At 36.2% G+C, this 18,391-nt stretch overlaps 1 protein-coding gene across 4 annotated transcripts in view; it reads left to right on the forward strand.

The window, feature by feature from the left end:
• ERBB4 (erb-b2 receptor tyrosine kinase 4) overlaps nt 1-17,682 on the forward strand; it is a 1,232,786-nt gene extending 1,215,104 nt beyond the window's left edge. For 2 of the 4 annotated variants that reach the window (XM_043445436.1, XM_043445435.1), the window contains exons 26-28: nt 9,699-9,746; nt 10,583-10,880; nt 14,448-17,682. In XM_043445436.1, the coding sequence (XP_043301371.1) occupies nt 9,699-9,746; nt 10,583-10,880; nt 14,448-14,893 (792 nt within the window). In that variant the 3' untranslated portion in view covers nt 14,894-17,682. The remainder of the gene's footprint in view (nt 1-9,698; nt 9,747-10,582; nt 10,881-14,447) is intronic. The other 2 variants (XM_043445438.1, XM_043445437.1) reach the window with 1 other exon arrangement.
• Nucleotides 17,683-18,391: the final 709 nt, after the last annotated feature.

An 18,391-nucleotide genomic window follows, 5' to 3' on the forward strand; every position in this document is an offset into this window, starting at 1 on the left:
ATGGCCCCATTTCCTATAGAACCAGGACTAGAATCAGTAGACTCTGGCATCTGTTAGGGAGCAGTAAAAAAAATATGGGCTAGAAATTGAAAAGGAAACATGATAATCAGACTTCACTTCTTTAGAGTTTCACCTGGCTTGCCCTGACTCAGTTATGCAGACATAATCTAAGAAGGATACCAAGCAGATTGTTTTTGTTTCATAGTAAACCATAAAAGTATTTTTCTAATTTGGCCTATTGATTTTTCTTGTTAGTAACTAGATGTGTGACCTGCAGCAAAGTCACCTGCTGTCTCTATAACCACAGCTGAAAATAGGGAGGAGATTGGGTGATCTCTGGCATTCCTGTCAGATTTAAATTAGACACTCTAGTTTCTGGTCTATTTTATTTTTTGGTTCATATTTTTTATTAAAGTGTTAGCTATTTTAGAACTTGAAAGAAAAGTATTATGACCATGGTTCTGGCTAATATAGGTAGCAAATGGTTTAAATAGGAAACTAAAAATATTGGTCTTACTTCAGAAAATTCCAAAGTGGTTCACAAATAGATGCAGAAATTCTTGTATGTTTTTCTTCCTCCTTTTGACATGCAGCAAAATCACATTTGGGGGATTTTAAAAAATGATATAAACACCTTAGACTATGGGCAACCAGTTGCTGTGGGGGAAGAGTTTTTTTCTCTTGGGGTACTGCCTTCAATCTGATAGTCATTTTGGCTCAGATCAGTTGTAAATACCAGCCAGTTTCAGTGAAATGTAACTGGTGTTTGCTCTGGGCTAATGGGACAGCCATGTACTGTTTGCTCTGACAGTAGCCGTGCTGGAGTATGCCCCGTACATTATTCAGATCAGCTCGCACAATCCAGATGCCCTAATTCCAGGTGGACTGTTAGAAATCTTTTTCACTTACAGCAACAGCTGTACCACTTTGGAGCCTGAAGAGCAGTAGTTGGACTAACCAACCATTGTTACAAATTCACTTTTCTCTGGTAAACAGTTTGCATAAACTAGCATAACTGAAGGTATTTCCAAGCTGATCCACGCTGAAATGATAGGAACGTGGAAAGCATTATCTGTATTATGTTAAATGGTTTGCTTGTTGCCAACACTTAATCATTTAAGACACTGAATAAAATGTACATGCCAAAATTAGAGTTATAAAATTTGCAGTTGTATTTTCTATATTTTTTGTTTCCATCTCCCAATACATGAACTATGCCCTTCGTGTTTTTTATATTCTCACACACAGATTGCTCTAAATACTGTCATAGTTATTTTGAATATATAGTAAAACTTTTCTGGCTTGGATTATTGCTAAAGAGAAGGTTGAAATATAAGGTGCTTCACTGTTGCCTTATTATTTGCAAGTAAATAGTATAACTCCAAATAACTACAAAAGAAACATTTCCAGGTGGAACTCTTGTAAATGATGCTTGAATGAATACGATTTACTTCCTGATATATAATATCCACATGTGTAAAAGAGTAGAAACAAAGCAAAACTAAGCCCACAAATAAACTAACAACCTATAAAAAAAAATTTGTTAGTTTGAATGAATTAAATAAATCTTTGTTATCTTGTTTTAGGCTATTAATTTTCATGTATGTATGACTATATATATATATATACATACATGCACATGTGTGTAGGTCAGTTCAATTCAGTTTAGTCACTCAGTTGTGTCTGACTCTTTGTGACCCCATGGACTGCAGCATGCCAGCCCTCCCTGACCATCACCAACTCCCGGAGTCTACCCAAACCCATGTCCATTGAGTCGGTGATCTCATCCTCTGTCGTCCCCTTCTCCTCCTGCCCTCAATCTTTCCCAGCATCAGGGTCTTTTCAAATGAGTCAGCTCTTCGCATCAGGTGGCCAAAGTACTGGAATTTCAGCTTCAACATCAGTCCTTCCAATGAACACCCAGGACTGATCTCCTTTAGGATGGACTGGTTGGATCTCCTTGCAGTCCAGGGGACTCTCAAGAGTCTTCTCTAACACCACAGTTGAAAAGCATCGATTCTTCAGCACTCAGCTTTCTTTATAGTCCAACTCTCATATCCATACATGACTACTGGAAAAACCATAGCCTTAAATAGATGACCTTTGTTGGCAAATTAATGTCTCTCCTTTTTAATATGCTGTCTAGGATGGTCATAACTTTCCTTCCAAGGAGTAAGCGTCTTTTAATTTCATGGCTGCAATCACCATCTGCAGTGATTTTGGAGCCCCCCAAAAATAAAGTCAGCCACTGTTTCCACTGTTTCCCCATAATTGTGATTTAAGTAAATGTTTATCAATAGTATAAAAAGAAACGTATTATACCCAGACCAAGTCTTAGCATTTCAAATTCTAAAGTAATGGCATTCATGACATTCAGAGTGCCCATAGGTTTTTTTTTTTTTTTTTTGCCCTATAGACTACTTAATTTTTATGCTATTTCTGTAATTTCCATACATCATCTAATCATATAAATAGAGGTGAGTACTATGAAAGTGAAAATATGTCAATTGACAATAAGCATGTGTATAATTATTGTTTAGTCACTAAATCATGTCTGACTCTTTTGCAACCCCGTGGACCCTCTGTAGCCCACCAAGCTCCTCTGTCCATGTCCATGGGATTTCCCAAGCAAGAATACTGGAAGTGGGTTGCCATTTCCTTCTCCAATCAGTCTTCCCAATCCAGGAATCCAACCCGTGTGTCTGCACTGGCAGGTGAACTCCTTAGTGCTGAGTCACCGGAAAGTCACATCCGGATGTGCTCTTGTCTCCCCAGAGCACAGTCATGTATTGCATACAGACTAAGGTGCTCCACAGATACTCCATTTAGGGAAAAGGGAAAAAAGAAAAAGAAATTCATACACTTTAAAAAGGTTTGTGGGAGAAAAGTTTGCAAGATGCTTTTGCTTTAAGGTTAATCACATTTTCTAATATTTAGCAATCAATGATATGGACTTCAGGCAGAATATTCATTTTACATACATGTAATTTGATAGTTGGAATTGATCTTTCCCTTTACTTTTACTATAGCCCATTTTCCTTTTGAGAGCTAAATAAACTGAAGATTCAAGAGATTAAGGTAATTGTTTAAAAATCAAATGGTTCAATGTCAAAAGTTCAAGAATACAACCCTAGAGATAGAAGGACCTCATGTGGTCAATTGCTTCATGTCTATGGGATTCTCATCTTCAAAAGCTTGCTGACCTTGGGGACTTCCTGGCAATCCAGTAGTTTAGACTCTGCACTTTCAATGCAGGGGGTGTGGGTTGGATCCCTGGTCAGGATCTAAGATCCCACCTGCCATGCAATGTAGTTGGAAACAAATAAACAAATAAAACCAACATCAGAGAAATAAAACAATAAAACAGTAATGTTCTCTTTAAAAAAGAGAGTTGCCTGACATCAATACCTTTTTTTAAAATGTATTAAGACATCTTCACTAAATAATCTTCATGACGTTGGGATAAAAAACACTCAAGCAAAGAGACAGACTACTTTTGGATGCACTTGGAAAATTAGTTGGATGACCTGAGAATTTGGACACAGTAAAGGCTTAATGATTTCCTTTAGATTCAAACAGAGACACTGCAGTTGAACTAGATGTTCTCAAAGATAAGTTTAAAAATTTGGAAAAATGGCTGTACCTTCTCTAACTGAAAAGAACTGCTGGGAAATCTTTAAGGAAACCCCTAAAAGTTCTCCTCTTTAGATTTCTAGATACATATGTCAACTAGTAGCTAAAGTGATAATTAGGAAGAGGTTCAAATATTACAATATGTTGGCAAAAAGAATGTAAACAAGAGAAAGATGCAAAAGAAAGTTGCCGGAACAAAAAATAAAGATATAGTTATCATCTTCATCCCAGGATGAAGAGATATAAATTTTACATGATTACTAATATCAAGAGAGGTGACAAAATTCTTACTGTTCATCTTAAAATCAAGCTAAGGAATGTTGGCCCTAATGTAAAATCACATTTCTTTTTAACCTTTCTTTTTTGACTATGCTAATAATGTTCTTCAGCTTCATCATGTAATAAGAACATATGGAAAGGTATAAAGTGTGGAGTTTTCCGCTCCCATTTTATTGACTCATCTAACCATGAGTATTTAAACAGGGAATGTACTCTTGTTCTATTAATATTTGGAAAGGCTATAGGAGTTGCTGCCTGAGGATACAATAGCTTACTTACCCTTAGTGGAGTAGGAAGAGGAATTTATTGACTAAGCTTGGACTAGGAATAATAAGTCCATAAGCAAGAGTGCTGTCATGGAAAATCTTTGTGCTCTCCCATTATTCAAACCCATCTCCTCCTGCTTCAGGGTTAATTTTTGCTCTTGGTAAGGTAAGTAATCTACATAGACATGTATATGAGTATCTATTCTTCCTTAACAGTCCATCTTGATCTAAAATCATAGTTTATATATATATAAACACACACATATATTCTCTTATTAGCACTTAACATTTTGCATCTAGTAGCTTTCCTGTTTAAGTCCTTTGAGTAAATTAAAATGCAAATAAGATGGGAGGACAACATTGTAAGCCATTATCAGTATTTTATAATTAAGTCTAGTTACTTTTTCAAATTTCTGCTTTAGGTTAGTTTTTCATAAGAAAGATAAGCCATAATATCTTATTTGAGAGACGAGCTAAAACATTATGCAGTGGCAGAGAGGGCAGAGAATAGAAATGCTAAAGTCAAAATCTACATGTGGATTAATGAAAAATTGTTAGATTCAGAGAGTCATACACCAGTGGCTGTGGTTATGCATGGGAAGGACTTTAAACTTCCCTGGTCCTGTTTTCTCACCTGCAAAATGGGAGTCATAATTTTTAATAATATTTATCTTGAAAGGTCATATGAATAAATAAAACAAAATATTTTAGTCCGTGGCATATGGTAGGTTTACAGTACATGTTAGCTTCCTTGCTATTTCTGTTTTCCTAAGAGAAGTAATATATTCACCTGTGAAATAGAGTGGACTTTATAATTAAGTTCTAGGGTTGGTGAAAAGTGAGAAAAAGATGAAAGCCCAAGTTAATATGCCTTCAACTGTCACACAGGGTCATTGTAATTAACTTATTTACTATAGTATTAAGTTATTATATTATTTATTATTATATCATCATTATTATTTTGTTTAGAGTGTGTGCAAGCGTGCTAAGTTTCTTCAGGCATGTCCGACTCTGTGTGACCCTAGAGACTACAGCCAGAAGACTACAGGCTCCTCTGTCCATGTGATTCTCCAGGCAAAAATACTGGAGTGGGTTGCCATGTCTTCCTCCAGGGATCTTCCCAACCCAGGGATTGAACCTGCATCTCTTATGTCTCTTGGATTGGCAGGCAGGTTCTTTACCTTAGTGCTACCTGGGAAGCCCTGTGTGTGTAGAGTAAAAAGTTTTTTTTAAAGTAGTATCACATATAATCAAACTAAATAGATAAATGAGTGCATAAATAAACACATAGAAAGAGACAAAAAACATTTTGTGTAACATATATGTTCACACATATGCACGTGTATGTGAGACAACTGTCTAAATTCAATAGGCTTCTCCAGTTCTTACTGGTTTGGGGAATGTGAATACATTTTGTTTGTTTTTTTCCAGTTGTCTTATGAAAAATGAAGATTCAAAATCCAAATGTCTCAAATGCTGGTGTATTGAACTCAGTTGTAAAAAAGATACAGAGTTATAGCCAAATATCAAAAATTGTTCATAATACCAAAAAAAAAAGGCATTTTCTCTGTCCACTACCTGATCTGTGAAATGGAAAAATGCCCATCAGTGTTAAAGATGTATGCCAAAGAGGATAAAAAATTGACAACTCTTCATACTTACTATGTGCAAGTGTCCAGGTAATAAATCCAAGCTGATGGATTAGCACCATCATACAGAGACACATGCCATTTTAGTTAAAAGGATTTAGGGTGATTCTTGGACCTAGAAACTTTAATCCTATGGCTAATATTGAGAGTAACAATTATCTGAAGATTAAAAAAAATCTCATTAAGCACATCTTTAATTTAAATAGAAAGTAGGCATTAAGCATGTACTTTTGTTTGTTTCCTAAGAAGATAGATTTGTATAATATTTTTTGAAAATATGATGGTTGACAATTCATCTATTTAACAATTTAAAATTTCACTGAGTTAACAAGGTAAAATTTCCTAGGAATAATATAATACTTTTAATTAAAACAATAAATATGAGAAATGCAGCACATGTAATAAGACAAAGGTTCACATTTTTATCGCTCAGTTGAAAAGTAAATTTTAGGATATGGTGTATGTAAATATCCATTTAATAGTGTATTTGATATATTTGCTGACATTTGCCTTCTCTATAACCCCTGGGATTTGAGTCCAAGTTAATCATATAGTGTCCCAGTGATTATGGCCACAAATTAAACTTGACTCTCTTCATCACCCTTACATAATTCCCTACCAGGAACAAGCTCTGTATCACCTGTCAGTTGATAGCCCACCTCTTTCTATCTTTGTCCTGCTGACAATAAATCCGCTCGCCAGTTAATTGAACAGATGTACCCAGTGCTGCTTCCTGAAGATCCTCAAAGCCAGGCTTTGATGGACAGTTTAGAAAGTGGCACAATAAAATAACAAAAACCTTTTAAGCGAGAGCACTGCTTTGTTCTGCTTAGAACGTTAAGGTCACTCCAGCTCATTCTGATTCTGGGGATCTTAATTTTTACTCAACCAATTTACTTGCAGCTGTCATTCTTTCCAGTATTAAAAGTTCAGCTCTTCAAGTGTGGGGAATTGGGGGGATGGTTGTGTGGGAAATGAGAAGAGCTTGTTACAAACTAAAAATGGCAAAAACAAGTGAAATCTGGCTTGGCTCTCAAGTACAAAAAGTTATTTTCAAAGCCTATAAATTATGACATAGTGATTAACATGTAATTTAAATATATTTAAACAACAATTATATCACATTTCCAGCCCAGCTAATTGGCCTCACAGATGTTCCCTTGTAGATGCATTGCCCTTCCAGGGAGATATGAATGAGGTGCTTTTTATCATGGAAAACAGAAAAAAAATGGAAACAGAAACATAAAAAGCAGCCAGTAACCCTAAAAACAATGAACACTAAGGGGACTTTGCTTAGCAATTTTTCCCATTTTAATGGTGAAAACTAGGAAGAACATGAAGACACTCTTATTACTGTGATGGTATCTGGCAGTGTGTCCAGAAGCAGAGTTGGCAGGTTGCTGATGGAAAGACTTATTAATGCAGGACAGCAGATGCATTCAAATAAAGCATGGCCACACTTCCTGTCTTGGAACACACTAACTGCAAGAGGTCTAGTTATTTTTAATATGATGCCTTTACAATTGAAAATGGCCTAGCCCAGATAATGAATATAGATAATAAAGTATTTCAAGATGAAGAATGACTTGTAAGTTATTCTTTTGATCATTTATCTCTCAAGTTTTATAAAATGCTAAACATGTAGCAGGCAGTGCTATTTTTTCAGCCACAATCAAACATAACCCAGTATAACACTCTTGCAAATAAGAGGTCAAAGGAACACTGGTGATTATGAATACTTTGAAATACTTTGCTTTTTAAGATGTAATCATAGAATTGAAATAAATTCACTCCAACCTCACTTTACTCTTGCTTTTTTCTTTCAACAATCTCAGGAAATATTTGATCGTACAATGTAAACTGGTAAAGGCCACTGGCCAAGCCTGTCCTAGTATATCACGATATCTCCAGCATCTAATGTAATCCCTATGCTTTTGTCATAGAAATTTAACAAATATTTACTAAATGCTTGCCAAATAATTCAAGTTTAATGAAAGGGTAAAGCCAAGATTTGTAATATGATAAAGTACCAGCAGGCAGGTATCATATTTTTGTACCAGCTCTCTATTTTACATATCACTGGATTATATGGAAAATTTCTTTCTCACATTTATGAACAAATGAATTAGATTTCATAACTTTCTGAAAGATAGCAAAATATATTTCAAGTGATGTGGAAGACAGGTAAGCAGTTAAAAATGCTCTTTGATGAGAAGCCTTGGCAGTTTGATTGCTTGACTTTAAAAATCTGATTTAGCAGGTGTGGACATTTAAATTTTATATATCCTCTACATTTGTATAATAGTGCAGAGCTTACAGAGTTTATTTATATGTAAAATATCTTATTTCTCCATTAAGAATAGGTATCTTCATTAAGAATACAGTAGAGAGGTCAAGGATGAAAATGAAATATTTCATGATTGACCACATCACTTATAATTGGGACTGTATCTCAATCCCAACAATACCATACAACAATCTGTCTACTCTACAAAGCTCCTCCTATGCATTGCATAACAAATATATCCAAATTTCCATGTTATAATCTTCAGTGTGTTGTTAGTTATGTTACTACAGAAAGAAAGAGATAAATATTTTCTATACCATTATGTAAGTGACTCGGTTATGGGCAGAGTTAAAATCTAAACTCAGTGTAGGTGTTCAGAGCTTGTTCCCTCAAGTTCAGAAGACTCAGTTAAGGAAAATTCTATTATCTAGTTGCTATTAATTTGTATTGAACCGTTAATCTCTGTGGAACCATATTCTTAGGTTGTTCTGTCAATCTATAAATTATAAAAACATCGACCTGGAATAAGATTTAGCTCTGTTTTATAGATGTTTCAAGATATTGTCTTTGAGGTTTATTTTAGTCATCTCTGTTCACTTAAAGCCAGAAGGTACAGAATGAAAAGTTCACAAAACCAACTGTTTTTGTCTTCATTATTCATTATTTCAAGTGCCTCAAAAAGTGCCTTGTGCATACACAGACAGTGGTTTCTCAAGAAATGTGTTTAATAGATGACTGGTATTTTTCAATCATTTTGAAACAGAACTGGCATTCATATGTCTTCTGTACTTAGCCTAAAGAAAGTTATCTTTAATATTTTCTCATATTTTTATATTGACTTTTATTTAGCCCATAGGTTAGAGTTGTAAGCCGTAAGAATATGTCTTTTTGGGTTTTTTTTTCCTAATTGCAATCTAATTTCAACTGATTCTAAATACATAAAAGTAATGTGTGTAAAGAATGTTTCCAGGAAAGAAACCAATTTTTCAAGATTTTCTGCTGTTTGTTCACTTAAAAAAAGACTAATGAGAAAATATTATTTACCCTTTCTATAAGGAAAGGTTGAGAAGCTGACCCTTAGCTGAAGTGGTAAAGAATAAATGTAATTTGATAACAAAAATTATTCCAAGAAAATTGAAATCTACTTCTATCTCTTTTTAGATAAACTTCTTATAGGAGAAAAGTTAATGTGGTGATATGTGATCATTCCAGTCACCTAAAGTATAACAAAGGAAAGCATCCCTTGTTTATAACTCTAGTTTATTATTTACTGCTTTTCCCTTTCTTCCAGGGTTCAACAGAAGAATATTTATTGTCAACATAATTTTTAATGCATTTAAAATTTTTCTTTTTAATTTTCCTTTACAGGGATTGAATTATATATAGTATCCTCAAAATATATAAATAAACTTTCTTGAGATCAGAATACATAAAATTTTACTGTTTAGCAAACATCACTGTTGTGCATGTGTTCCCTTTTGGTTCACACAACTCATGTGGCTTTTCTTTTTCTTTTCTTTTCTTTTTTTTTCCATTCATATCATCTCTTATTATATCCATCATTCCATTTTTCTTTCCTATTAGAGTGAAATTGGACACAGCCCTCCTCCTGCCTACACCCCTATGTCAGGAGTAAGTATTTCACAATCAACCTTCATCTTTTAGGATTTTTGGTCTTTGCCTACCATATTTCCTCTCTCTCGTCTCACCATAATTTCCTCATTTTGCCTTTGCCAACAGTGAGTTAAGGATTTACTGTAGCTTGTGTAGCTGCCTATGTAGATATGTTTTATCTCAGTAGATAATCCAGAGCTGAGATATCATGCATCTACAGTAGCTTTTGATTTTCATCTGAAAAATTTACCTGGGCTCATACATTATGCTTCTGGGTGAGGAGGTTATCTTTATTTCCATGATTATAGGTCTTGTGCTAAAAAGTCAGAATTTTGGTGATGATTTTCCAGTTATGTACTATAGACTCAAAATTATAGTAACAACAGACTAGAAGGCAATAAGGAACTATCACTATTCAAATTTCATCACTGTGCTTCTGTTCATAATGGTAACTGCCTATAGTTAATGACATTGCCATTTGTCTTGAAAATTCACTTTGAATTTTTATTTTTATTTACTTTTTTTTTGAATTTTTACATTAAAAATAGGCAGTTGTGGGAAAGAATACGAAATACTTTTTATTAGACCATGTGTTAGGTGGTTAGTAAAACTAAAACATATATTTCCAAATTGTTTTCCCACAATTGATTTACTTTATAGGACAAAATTGGAATTTTAGGTGTTTCTAGTCTATAACTCAGACTCATTAACTATTAGGGGGGAAAAAACACTTAATAAACTCTGACTTTGCTCTGATAGACAAACTTCTGTATTCTTTTGGTTATTAACATCCATATTTTTGATTGCTATTCCTCCCCATAACTTTGGTCCAAATGTGTTTCTACTATCGACAGAACCAGTTTGTCTACCGAGATGGGGGCTTCGCTGCAGAGCAAGGCGTACCCATGCCCTACAGGGCCACCACCAGCACAATCCCAGAAGCCCCCATTGCTCAGGGGGCTACCGCAGAGATCTTTGATGACTCCTGCTGTAATGGCACCTTACGCAAGTCCGTGGCACCCCACGTCCAAGAAGACAGCAGCACCCAGAGATACAGCGCTGACCCCACAGTGTTTGCCCCAGAACGGAGCCCACGAGGAGAGCTGGATGAAGAAGGTTACATGACTCCTATGCGAGACAAACCCAAACAAGGTACAAGCAGAATGCTCAGAAATGATTGCCATTTGACATTTACTTTCATCAACATAAGCAAAGTCTCGAAGGGAAATTGCCAAACCATTTGCCTGTGTGACATTTGTGACCCACAAAAGGCCTAGACACTGCTACTCCTAGTAGGCTAACTGAATTAACACCATCCACATCATCTAGGGGCTTTTTTAGAAACTGGAATCTCAGACCTCACTTGATTAGGAATCTGCATTTGAACAAGATCCCCAAGAGACTTTTATGCACAATTAAGCTTGACGGACAGGGAGGCCTGGCGTGCTGCGATTCATGGGGTCGCAAAGAGTCAGACACGACTGAGTGACTGAACTGACTGACTGACTGAAGCTTGAGAAGCACTGATATAAACATAACTTTATTGGAATATTTAAATGAGGTAGCATATCACAAGATTTCAGAACCCTTGCTCCATTGGTGACCATAAAAACTGGTATTATTGGTAAAAGTGTCCAAAGCGTTTGATGGCACCAATAAAAGATTTGATTGATACATTAAAATGGTGTCATTTAAATGACCTGGCTTATTATAGGGAATTATGACTTCTGATAGGGTACATTTCAAAAATTAAAGTTCTGTCCCTCCATATACTTTATGTATACCATCACATCTTGAAAATATTCATAGTTTATGGTTTTAGGAAGCACAGCAATAACTTTACAAAGTTAGTAGTAGGACTGTTAAATATCCAAATAAATTTCAATTTTGAAAAAGCCTCTTTCCTTCTATGTTAACAGCATCAGAAAAAAGAGAAGACAGATGATGTTATTAATAACTGATGGCTGTGTCCCAGAGTCTTCAGTGTCACAGTAAATTATATTTTAAGACTCTGTATGAAGGTCCTTTATCTCCCTTAATATGTAGTTATATTCACTTTTGTAATATGCAGTTAAGGCATCACTAAGTACATATTATCAATAACCTATTAAAAATATATCCACTTTCATACGTATGAAAGTATTACTGTAATGAAGAATTGGATGTTTGAGTAGCCCAGTAGTGACACAAATGTAGGTTTTGGGAAGATTTGGCAGATCCTGGAAAGTGGAATGTTCCCTGGGAAGATTCTCAACTCAACCATAAAACTATTCCTGTATACAGAACCACATGGCTATACAAACTTGCATTAGGACAACAGAGAAGCAGATTGCATTGAGAAATGGTAACTTGAATCTTCCAAGAGAAAACCAAGTCAGTCTGTGTAGACTCACAGTAGGTAGACCATCCCCAGATTTTATCCCTGTGTACTAAGAAACCCACGTTTCTGTAGAAGGTTATTCTATTCTAGCCCAGTTCTCAGAGAGCAGATAATTTTAGTATAGACATACCTATATTTTCAATGGAGAAATTTCAGGAATCTGGTAGTTGACTCCCTTTTAAGTTTTTTTAATATATTTTTCTTAAAATGACAGTAGCCTTGAGACCCATTCAAATTAAAACTTGTGATGAAGTGTAAAGTTCAACCTACTCCTGTAAGGGCAACAGTGAAAACCATGCCATAGAACAAGATCCTTCAACATGAGTTAGGGAATTTGAATTCTAGTTCAACACTAATTGTATCCTTCATACATCATTTAATCTCAATTTTCTGTCTATAAAGCTGGAAAAATACAGCTTGCATGCCTTTTTCACAGGATTGTTGTGAGGCTGAAGTGATAGTGCCTTGTAAGATACTGAACTGTAATCTGTGAATTTGATGGTAGGATGTTCACTATTATTATTACTTTTTGCTCAGTGCTCAGTCATGTCCAACTCTTTGTGACCCCATGGACTGTAGCCCACCAGGCTCCTCTGTCCATGGGATTTTTCATTACTGTCTCTTAACTTTCACATGATGCTAAATAGTTAACTATATCCAACGGCTCTATATCCAGGGAAAAATAACCCTGGATTGATAAGAGTTTTCTCTCTATGTGTCAAGTTTATTATGGGGGATAGGGAGTTTGTTTCAGAATGATAGTATCCCAACAAACAGGCCCTCTTCCTACCCTGACACCAAAATAGGAATAGCTAAAGTGTCATTTTTGTGCATATATTTAAAGAGAGGATATGCTACCTATGTGTAAGAAAAGAAAGTGAAGTCGCTCAGTCGTGTCAGACTCTGCGACCCTGTGGACTGTAAACTACCAGACTCCTCCATCCATGGGATTCTCCAGGCAAGACTACTGGAGTGGGTTGCCATTTCCTTCTCCAGGGGATCTTCCAGACCCAGGGATCGAACCCGGGTGTCCAGCACTGCAGGCAGATGCTTTACCCTCTGAGCCACCAGGGAACACACATATGTGTAGATATGTCTATAAAGAGTCTACACAATAAACAGAGGGGTAGAATTAAACTTGACGGAAGCAGTATTAGCAACATTAAAAAAAAATTCTCGGCCAATCCCTATTCTAGATAAATTTATTATTTTGAATCATACAAAATAGCTGCTCTAAGACTGGTTTCAACCTACAAAAACAGCAATTTCATATGATTCAAACTAATAGTTTGCTGTCTTATGATTATGATTCAGTTCAGTTCAGTCGCTCAGTCCGGTCCGACTCTTTGTGACCCCATGAATCGCAGCACACCTGTCCATCACCAACTCCCAGAGTTTACCCAAACTCATGTCTATCGAGTCGGTGATGCCATCCAGCCATCTCATCCTCTGTCGTCCCCTTGTCCTCCTGCCCCCAATCCTTCCCAGCATCAGGGTCATTTCCAATAAGTTTCCAATGATTATGATTAGCCATTGGAAATAAATGTTACAATTATATTTATTGTTAAGCTTGTATATTATCAAGCAAGTCAGTTTAAAAGCATGTTAGCTATTTATCTGATTTGATTAGCTGAGTCTTTTCCTTAGATGTTTTCTTTCCTGTGTGTTTATCTTTCTGAGGGAACATCTATAATCAAACCCTTATTACTTATGCAGACATTCCCAGCAAATGCATAGACTAAGAAACACTATTCTTTCACTTCATTCATTTATTATGGCGTGGAGTTAATCTTGATTTTCCAATACTATTTTTAAAATTCTCACTTCTCCACAGTTAAATGCTATTTAATCCTGATAGGTTGTTTTATTTTCTAACAGAAATAACTAACTTCTAAAAAATAGAAGCATTTAAACAACCGGCCCCATGTGTAGGAGTGTGAGTCGCTCAGTCCTGTCTGACCATTTGCGACCCCACGGGCTGTACTCCGACAGGCTCCTCTGTCCAGGAACTTCTCCTGGCAAAGATACTGGAGTGGGTTGCCATTTTCCTTCTCCAATATGTAGGAGAGACAAATACAATTAGAAGGAAAGAAGAGCAGTCTAGGGGACAGGAACTCTGACGTTGGCCCTGTCGGTGCCTTGTTTTGTCACTAACATTTTTTGCCCACTTACTCCTCTTTCCTATGACAGTTGTAATCAACAAAATAGTTTTGGGGGAAATTCATGAAACCTGTGGCTTTATTGTTCTGGAAAAGGAAACTAACCAGTCCTGTATAACCATGGCTGGAATTACATTTTCCAGCAAGTAGATGTTAACTGATCCTTTTGTATTCCATCAGAATACCTGAACCCTGTGGAGGAGAACCCTTTCGTTTCTCGGAGGAAAAATGGCGACCTTCAGGCTTTGGATAATCCCGAATATCACAGCGCTCCCAGTGGTGCACCCAAGGCAGAGGATGAGTATGTGAACGAGCCGCTGTACCTCAACACCTTTGCCAACGCCCTGGGGAGCGCCGAGTACCTGAAGAACAGCGTGCTCTCCGTGCCGGAGAAGGCCAAGAAAGCATTCGACAACCCCGACTACTGGAACCACAGCCTGCCCCCTCGGAGCACCCTCCAGCACCCAGACTACCTGCAGCAGTACAGCACAAAATATTTTTATAAACAAAACGGACGGATCCGGCCTATTGTGGCAGAGAATCCCGAATACCTCTCTGAGTTCTCGCTGAAGCCGGGCACTGTGCTGCCTCCGCCGCCCTACAGACACCGGAACACTGTGGTGTGAGCGCCGCAGTGGTTTCAGGTGGAGAGACACGGCCACTCTCATTTCCCGCCGCCTCTCTTTCTCTTCTTTTCTTCCTTCTACTCCCAAGGCCAGTAGTTTTGACACTTCCCAGTGGAAGCTGTAGAGATGCAATGCTAATTTCGTGCTTATCTAACTTGAACATTAGAAGGAAGGACTGAAAGAGAAAGAGAGGAGGAACCACACTGTTTCTTCATTTGTCTGCATGGGTTGGCCAGGAGACTGGAACAGCTAGAAAAGGACACGCAAATAGGAGGCAATACTGCCTGCCATCAAACTGGTTCTCAACGTTTCCCTTCCCTCTCCTCCCCACCCCACCCCCATTTCTTTTCTTTTTATTCCTTGCTTCCTTTCTTTCAAAGCAGATGCTTGAAAGATCCAAGCTATCTGTTCCTATCTGCAGGAACTGATCCGTATATTTTCAGCATCCCTGGTAATCCTTAAGGACGTTTTCAGTAGAACAAAACGATAACCTTTTCTATAATGTATGATAGTAACTTAAGATTGAAAATCCAAACTCTTTCTCCACCAGTTTCTGTCTTGACAAGCAAGAATGGCCAACTCAGCTTTCATGATTTTTGAATCTTCATCCAAGTTATAACCAGTAATTATGTTTGGGGAGCTTTTTTGTTTTATCACTTTGTTTTGCTTTGATCTCTCTCTTCATATTACTTTCTCCCTTATCCTCAGCTTTAATTTGTAATTGCAAAGATTTTTACATCAAACCTTCTTAGGTGTTGCTATAAATTGAAAGAATTGTAAAAAGAGATATTTTAATACGGTGAAATGGCCACTATTTTAAATATACAGTCTTTAAAATTAGAAGCGGAAGCCAAGGTATTGGTCAAATATAACATTAAATCTAACTTTTGTGTTTTACAGTATTGAATATGGATTCTCCTCCCTCCATTCCTTTATATTCTTCAACATTTTCTTCCCCTCTATGAAAGACAGTACTTGATAAGTAGTAATAATATTAAGAATAGAAGGGAAACTAAGAGACAGTTCTGTGTGGTTCATGAAAACTACTGACACTTTCAGGGGTGGTCCAATGGGAAATCCTTTGAACTGGAAGAAACACACTGGATTGAGTATGTCTACCTGGCGGATACTCAGAAATGTAGTTTGCACTTGAGCTGTAATTTTATTTGTTCTCTTTCTGAACTTCATTTTGAATTTTCAATGAAGCAATATGGAAGCAACCAGCAAAATAACGCATTTGAGTACATTTTTTTAAAGAGCTAAGATAAAGAAAGACTCTGGAAATGCCAAACCAAGCAGTTAGGATTTTGGAACAGTATCAGGGGATTATGGTAAAAGAGTCAGCACATGTTCCACATGTAATATCACATTTTCTACATGAGGAAAGTTGTCCAGTTTGTACACTCCATTTGAAGGAATGCAAGTAAGGATTGGCTTAAATTCCATGGAATTTTTAGTATAAGACCCTTATTTATATTAAGTGGAAGGTAACTTTGCACATAAATTGGTATAACAAAAAGAAATAAACAGTCACTACTTATAGATAGATCCTTGGGTTAAAAGTTGTAAATAAATGTGAAAAAAGTTTCTCATGTAATTATTTTAATACACAACATACTACCCTTATGATACTTTATATGATAACTCTTTTTCTTCAGACAGCATCCTAGTTCTAGAGCCATCTTTATTGTGTATCATTTTGAAGAATACCTGTTGAGTTAAGATGAGCAATAGAAACAAATGATAGGGTTGAATTTTTAGAAAAATGGAGGCCTCAGGTCAGCAATTAGAAAAACTGGATATAAATCTGCCCCTTCTAGAAAAATCTGCCCCAATTTATTTGGAATTTTGTAAAAAATATTTCTTTCCAGTGATAAGGTATTGGGAATTTGAATGTATCACCTGGTGGTGATGGTTTAGTTGCTAAGTCGTGTCCGACTCTTGCGACCCTGTGGACTTTAACCCACCAGGCTCCTCCATCCATGGAATTCTCCAAGCAAGAATACTGGAGTGGGTTGCCATTTCCTTCTTCAGAATGTATCAACTAATTGAAAACAGACTAAAAATCTCCATGGGAAAGAGTAGAGATAAAATGACAAGAAATCTAGGTTTCTGCCTATTTTGAGTTAAGTCTCTCCACCCATTCAGCTCCCTTATTTTTCAACTCATATTTATTTATAGTCTACTAAAATCACTGTGTTATGTGGGGAACACCCAGATAAAGGCAATACTATCCCTAACTTTAAAATTTTACAATTACAATGTATTTGGAATGACATTTAATTTTTTTTGTAATTCAAAGAATACAATTGCATGGACACTTCTTTGAACAATCGTATAAAATCAGCTATTTGTTAAAAGATCTTCTGTGAACTCATCTGGGACATGAGTGAAACGTCCTACAGGTTACTGAAGGTAACACATAAGATAGTTTCAGTGTTATCATCCAAACGCAAACTGGTCTAGAAGGGTATTGTGTCACTGGCTAAGTGTCATTTCCAGATTCTAACTTAACCATTAAATCAGCAATAGATGTTGGTCTTTGCCCAAGAACATTGGAGACATTGGGATTGATTTCTTCCAGAGTTATGAAAAGTGAGGGAAGCTAAAAGAATGAGGTCGAGTAAGGAGGGGTTTTATGAGAGCTCTTACAGTGAAGTTCAAACATGAATTTCCCAGGGGTGAAGACAGAATGATTCAGGGCCACAGCCTAAGAGCTCAGAGTTCTTCCACCCAGTCAGAGAAGTCTCCAAGAAAAGCAGTCCTCACATCATCATTTATGGAAGTTTAGATAGTTTTTTTAAATAAATAAATAAATTTTTCTAAATAAATTTTTCTTTTTCTAAATAAATCTGTACCAACTTATCACTGACAGTATCTTTGTTGGATGCTACAGCTTGACTTTTTCTCCTGATTTACTATATTCATATGGTTTGGGGTGGGAGGGGATGGGGAATGACAAGCAGAATCACTTAGAGAAGAAAAGAAAATTATTTTACTGTAAGGTAATAGAAATATATTCAGTAAAGGTAGTGTCCTCTTCATCCTAGGAACATAAGACTTTTACATAACAGTTACTAATAACTGGAGATAGATGCAAGTATATCCAAAATGACCTAAAATGCTTCACAAGAATCTAATTGTTCCTTTTGAATGATTTATCTAGTACATACTTAATTTCAATTGTTTTAGAGTTTCTCTTTTGTTTTATTTTTGTCCCCCAGGAAAACATATTTCAAAGTGTATGAGAGGGAGAAATAAAAAAAAGTTTATTTGTTCCAAAGAATAACTTACTCGACTCAATAAAGTGAAATTTTAAAATGCCAATTAAAGCCTTCAAAGTGCATTGGGATATCAGATTATTGCAAGCTAGTTGTATTAATGCAAATATGCAGAACCAATTAAATAAATTTGAAGAAAATAGTCAAATTACACAGACTGTATTTTTTTAAAATCATCAAATCTTGTAGCTTAGACCTATCTTGGGGAATCTTATTT

The sequence above is a fragment of the Cervus canadensis genome, chromosome 24 (assembly GCF_019320065.1).
Source record: "Cervus canadensis isolate Bull #8, Minnesota chromosome 24, ASM1932006v1, whole genome shotgun sequence".
NCBI classification, from domain to species: domain Eukaryota; kingdom Metazoa; phylum Chordata; class Mammalia; order Artiodactyla; family Cervidae; genus Cervus; species Cervus canadensis.